This window comes from Myotis nattereri (genome assembly GCF_964212035.1).
Source record: "Myotis nattereri genome assembly, chromosome: 2".
In the NCBI taxonomy this organism is placed as follows: domain Eukaryota; kingdom Metazoa; phylum Chordata; class Mammalia; order Chiroptera; family Vespertilionidae; genus Myotis; species Myotis nattereri.
The window spans coordinates 106,338,601-106,345,298 of record NC_138076.1 but is presented as its reverse complement, the minus strand read 5'-3'; the positions used below and the strand labels follow the sequence as shown (position 1 = coordinate 106,345,298).

The window sequence follows — 6,698 nt, the reverse complement described above, 5'->3', positions numbered from 1 at the left end:
TCCATGGGTGCAGCACTAGCTTGGAAAGCGCTCCATCTTGAAGGGTTTACAAGGTCCTCCTTTGGGAGGAGGCTGTGGGAGCAGAAGTGGCTATGTGCCAAGCATCACCACCACCTGGACTCACCACAGCCTGGGCCCAGATCCACGTTCATCTCGCCCAGGTCACTTGCATTCACAGAGGTCATAACCCTGCAACAGACACAGGGGGTCCTCTGTGCGCCTGGCATGCACTCAGCCTGAAACGTGTGCCAGATGAGACCCAGCCTGGACACTGTGCCACTGCAGTGTGACCAGCACTGACCCGACAGGGCTTTTGCCCCTGCAGTGTACTCACCCACTACCACCACTACTGTACTGCCAGGGTTTGGGGGTAGGACCTGTGCTGAAGGCCGGGAGGTGGATATAGCCTTCGCTGACCTGGAACTATTGAACTGAGGACATGAGGAGGAGACTAAAGAGGCTGCAGATCTGTAGGTGAGATGGGAGGACAGAGAGGAGGCCCTGAGGGCAATGGCTATGGAAACTGTGGAGTGGGTGCAGCAGTGGAAGCCTGGCTAGAGTAGTGCCAGCACCCTGCCAACGTGCAGCCTGGGAAGTTCCTCTGACCAGTGGGAAGGGTCATGCAGTGGAACTCAGGACCTGCCTACTACACTACACTGCAGGAGTCTGAAGAACACACTCAACATTAAATCTGGAGGGCCCTCTATTTCATGGAAGAACTCATGTTGGTGAGCAGAAAAGGGGACTGGACAGTAGGTCCAGAAAGGAAATCAGCCCTGCACACCTGGAACACAGGGGAAGTCCCCTCTTTCCCGCTGGGAAAAAAGCTGCTTCTAATTAGACCTGTAGCAACCTGAGGCAAGGGGGAACAGCCAGGGGCAGGAAATCTGTGACCCTGCAGGTGACAAAGAGGAGTTGCCAGCACATCAGACAGCTGAAGCATTAGGAGAGTAAGGGCCCCATCCTCCCTCCTACAAGCTGCTGGCACCACCCCAACATGAGTCTGATCAAACCATCCTGGACAAGACCAGGATACAGACAAAGCCCAGCTCCATGAGGGAAGGGAGTACAGCTCAGAATAGGAACAATCAAAGTGTAAGACTTGGTCTCTGGGCTAATGAGCTCCCACCCATTTGACTACTAGAGACTTCAACCTCTTGGGCCTCAATCAGGTTGCCCAGGGACAGTGACTCACATTGACCTGCACCAGAGAAGCTCCCAGGAGGCCCAGGATAGACCCACCAAGGGACCAGGTTCAACAACATCAGTGCAAAATCCAGCAAGCTCCACAAATAGCAGACTTAAAGATTTTTCAATGTGTGAGTGTGTGTGGTTTTGCTTTTTGGTCTGTATGTGTGTGAGTAGATTTTTTGTCTGTCCCCCTGCCCTTTTTTCCTTGCTTCTCTTTTTTCTTCCATATCTATAATTTCTCTTTCCTTTGATCCTATTTTACTTTTGTCTATTTTTATTGTTATTATTAATTCTTCTTATTCATTTTTCTTTTACTAATTTTTTTCTGTTTTACTTTTTCTATCTATATCTTATACTGAATATCACTACATTTTAAATTCATTATTATTATTATTTCATTTATTTTGTTTCCTTTTCTTTTTTACTCCTATACTAGTTCTTTTAGTTTCCTCCTTGCTTCCATATAGGCATTTTTTCATCTTCTTCCTTCTCCCATTTTCTTTATATACCCTCTCAGTCTTGGTTGCATGGGTTTTTAGTATTCTTTTAATTTTTTCTTTGCTTTGATTTCTCTTGTTTTTCCTTCTTAATCTTTTCTGTTGTTGTTGTTGTTGCATTGAGTAGTTTGATTTTCATGGTGTTTTTGGTTTGGTCCTGTTATGTGTTTTGTCAGCACCTATATAACAGCTGGCATGACAATGTTGGGGTTGACCTCACTGGCAGCAAGTCGGAGAGGAGATACCTCTCACAAACGGGCATTAACAATCAAGTCCTGCCCGGGGCTGAAGTGGAGTGGAGCCTGCTGGCCAGGCCATGGCGCAGGCTCCCCTCGGTGCGCCCCCAGGGTCGGCGTGAGCATCGGGGACTTGGGGTACAGTTTTTTTTTTATATAATTAAATCTTTATTGTTCAGATTATTACAGTTGTTCCTCCTTTTTCCCCCCATAACTCCCCTCCTTCCAGTTCCCACCCCATCCTCCGCCCTCACTCCCCACCCACTGTCCTCATCCATAGGTGCACAATTTTTGTCCAGTCTCTTCCTGCATCTCCCACACCCCTTTCCCCCCTGCAAGAATAGTCAGTCCATTCCCTTTCTAAGTCCCTGATTCTATTATAATCAACAGTTCATTCTGTTCATCAGATTATTCATTCACTTGATTCTTAGATTCACTTGTTGATAGATGCATATTTGTTGTTCATAATTTGTATCTTTACCTTTTTCTTCTTCCTCTTCTTAAAGGATACCTTTCAGCATTTCATATAATACTGGTTTGGTGGTGATGAACTCTTTTAGCTTTTTCTTATCTGTGAAGCTCTTGTCTGACCTTCAATTCTGAATGATAGCTTTGCTGGGTAAAGTAATCTTGGTTGTAGGTTCTTGGCATTCATCACTTTGAATATTTCTTGCCACTCCCTTCTGGCCTGCAAAGTTTCTGTTGAGAAATCAGCTGACAGTCGTATGGGTACTCCCTTGTAGGTAACTGATTTTCTTTCTCTTGCTGCTTTTAGGATTCTCTCTTTGTCTTTTTCTCTTGGCATTTTAATTATGATGTGTCTTGGTGTGGTCCTCTTTGGATTCCTTTTGTTTGGGGTTCTCTGCGCTTCCTGGAGTTGTAAGTCTATTTCTTTCACCAGGTAGGGGAAGTTTTCTGTCATGATTTCTTCAAATAGGTTTTCAATATCTTGCTCTCTCTCATCTTCTGGCACCCCATAATTTGGATGTTGGTATGTTTGAAGCTGTCCCAGAGGTTCCTTACACTATCTTCGTATTTTTGGATTATTTTTTCATTTTGCTTTTCCAGTTGGGTGTTTTTTGCTTCTTCGCATTTCAAATCTTTAACTTGATTCTTGCGCTCCTCTGGTCTGCTGTTGGGAGTCTGTATAATATTCTTTATTTCAGTCTGTGTATGCTTAGTTTCTAGTTGGTTCTTTATCATAACATCGAGGGTCTCATTAGATTTCTTGTAGATCTCATTAAGTTTATCGACAGCTTCTAGACAGTTCTTGAGAGACCTTAAAAGTGTGGTTCTGAACTCTATATCCTCCATGCACAATTTTGTCCTGTTTCTTTGTCTCTGCATTTTGTATGCTTTCTTGGTGCACCCCCTAGTGGTCTTTGTGCACAGTCTTGTTGTAGTTAAGCCTTGATTATTGTAGTTGATACTGGGGGTATTTGACCTCCAGGCCAACTGGCTGTCGGGGTACAGTATTAATGACCAACCCAGGCCTGCGGGGCGAAAATGGCAGGCTTCCTGGATAACATTTATTGGCCAGAGTGGGAATACATTGACTGGAGTGAGCGGAGGAATGCCTTGGCCTCTGTGTTTGCAGGCATATTGTTCTCCGCAGGCTGGTGGGTGATGATCGACCCCACTGTGGTGTATGCGAAGCCTGAGCAGGTGAACCCCACCTTCCACACCTGCGGGGTGTTCTCCACACTGGCCTTCTTCATGATAAATGCGGTGTACAATGCCCAGGTGAGAGGCGACAGCTACGAGAGCAGCTGTTTGGGAAGAACAGGTGCTCACGTCTGGCTCTTCATTGGCTTCATGTTGATGTTCTTGTCACTCATTGCTTCCATGTGGATTCTTTTTGGTACCTATGTTACCCAGAAAATTTTAGGAAACAAACAAACAAACAAACAAAAACAATCAAGTCCCAATTACAACAGGAGAACCCAAATAACACACACAAAGGGCATTTCTAGAGCATCCAGCTCAGGTGAACACAGAGACTGCACCCTCAAGACACTTTCTACATAAGGCCATCCCACAAAGACTGGGAAGCATAACAGTTCTATCTAATACATAGAAGCAAATACAAAGACACAGCTAAAATTGAGAGACAAAGAAACAACCCCCAAATGAAGGAAAAGAAGGAATCTTCAGAAAAAGAACTAAATGAAATGGAGACAAGCAACCTATCAGACATAGAGTTCAAAGCAATAGTTATAAAGATGCTTAAGCAACTTAGTGCAAATTACAACAGCATGAAAAAGGAAATATAGGCTATGAAGAAGAACCATATATGAACCATTTCTTCAGAAAGAAATGAAGAATGATATATCTGACATGGAAAACACACTAGAAGGAATTTAAAGTAGATTGAATAAAGCAGAGGATTGAATCAGTGATTTGGAAGACAAGGTAGAAATAAATACCCAATTAGAGCAGGAAATAGAAAGAGAATTAAAAAAACAGGAAGATAGCTTAAGGGATCTCTGGGACAACATGAAATGTAACAACAACTGCATAATAGAAAAACCAGAAGGGGAAGAAGGTGAGCAAGGAACAGAGAACCTGTTTAAAGAAATAATGACAGAAAAGTTTCTCAACCTGGTAAAGGAAGATGTCACACAAGTTCAGGAGGCACAGAAAGTCCCAATTAAGATGAACCCAAAGAGAGCCATACCTAGACACATTACAATTAAAATGGCAAACATTAAAGACAAAGAAAGAATATTAAAGGCAGCAAGAGAGAGACAGAAAATTACCTACAAAGCAGTTCCCATTGGAATGTCAGCTGACTTCTCAATAGAAACACTTCAGGCCAGGAGGCAGTAGCATGAAAAGCAAGAGCCTAAAACTAAGACTCTGAATGCAGGTTATCACTTAAAATAGAAGGTGAGCCCAGCCAGTGTGGTTCAGTGGTTGAGTGTGTACCTATGAACCAGGAGGTCACGGTTTGATTCCTGGTCAGGGCATGTGCCCAGGTTGTAGGCTTAATACCCAGTGTGGGTCATGCAGGGGGCAGCCAATAAATTATTCTCTTTCATCATTGATGTTTCTATGTAGCTCTCATTCTCCATTCCTCTCTGAAATAAATAAAAATATATTAAAAAGTAAATAAAATAGAGGGTGAAATAAAAAGCTTTCCAGACATAAGAAATGTTAAAGGGACTGCTTTAAGAAGAAGAAGAATAGGACAGAGAATCAAAGGCATAAAGAAAATAAAAATGGCAATAAATAAGTACCTATCAATAATAACCTAAAATGTAAGTGGATTAAATGCTCCCATCAAAAGATATAGGGTGACTGAATGAATAAGAAACCATGACCTGTATGTATGCTGTCTATAAGAGACCCACCTCAGAACAAAAGATACACATAGACTAAGAGTGAAGGGATGGAAAAATATATTCCATGCAAATGGAAATGAGAAAAAAGCTGGGGTAGCAATACTCATATTTGACAAAATAGACTTCCAAACAAAGGCCATAACTAGAGACAATAATGGACATTACACAATACTAAAGAGATTGACTCAACAAGAAAATATAACCATTGTAAACATACATGCACCCAATATAGGAGCAATCAAGTTCATAAAAAAAACTTCTTGATGGAATTTAAGGGAGAGATTAACAGCAATACAGTCACAATATGGGGACTTTAACACTGACACCACTGGATGTATCTTCCAGACAAAAAAATCAACAAGGAAACAGAGGCCTTTAATGACACTAGATCATATGGATATAACTGATATTTACAGAACATTTCACCCCAAAGAAACAGAATATATGTTCTCAAGTACACATAAAACATTCTCAAAGATAGACCACATGTTAGCACAAAAAAACAAGACTATACAAATTCAAGAAGATTTATATAAAACCAAGCATCTTTCTGGATCATAATGGCATGAAGTTAGAAATCAACTACAATAAAAAAACTCAAAAACACTCAGATATATCGAGGCTAAATAGCATGTTATTAAACAATGAATGGGTAACCAATGATTTCAAGCAAGAAATTAAAAACTTCTTGGAAACAAAAGAAAATGAACACAAAACCCCCAAATCTATGGGACACAGTGAAAGCAGACCTGAGAAGGACATTCATAACATTACAGGCCTACTCCAAGAAATAAGGAAAAGCACTAATAAACTACTTTCTAAATGAATTAGAAAGAGAACAGCAAGATATCGCAGAGGAAGTAGAAGGAAGGAAATAATAAAGATCAGAGGGGAAATAAATGGCAAAGATAATAATTTAAAAAACCAACAGTACAAAAGATCAATGAATCCAAGAGCTGGTTCTTTGAAAAACAAAACAAAAACAAGATTGATGAACCCATAGCCAGGCTCATCAAGAAACAAAGAGAGAGGACACAAATAAATAAATTAAGAAATGAAAAAGGTGATATATAACAATGGAAACCCCAGAAATCCAAAGGATTGTAAGCAAATACTATGAATAACTATATGCCAATAAACTGGACAAACTGGTCAAAATGGACACATTCCTAAAAACATGCAATCTTCCAAAACTCAATCAAGAAGAATCAGAAAACCTGAGTAGGTCAATAACAACTGATAAAATTGAAGCAGTAATAAAAAAAACTCACAGCAAACAAAAGTCCTAAACCAAATTAATTTATAAGATAATTTTACAAACATTCAAAGAAGAACTAATACCTATCCTCCTTAACTAATCCAAAAAATTCAAGAGGAAGGAACACTTCCAAGCACTTTTTATGAAGCCAGCATTTTCCTAAATTCAAAAC

General features: G+C 40.8%; 1 protein-coding gene across 1 annotated transcript; it reads left to right on the top strand.

Annotated features, from left to right (window-relative positions):
- Nucleotides 1–3,430: 3,430 nt before the first annotated feature.
- Nucleotides 3,431–3,952, top strand: LOC308513806 (transmembrane protein 50B-like; the record flags this gene model as incomplete). Its single annotated transcript, XM_081083926.1, has 1 exon — nt 3,431–3,952. One exon carries the CDS (start codon nt 3,431–3,433, stop codon nt 3,950–3,952), a length of 522 nt encoding a protein of 173 aa, XP_080940052.1.
- Nucleotides 3,953–6,698: the final 2,746 nt, after the last annotated feature.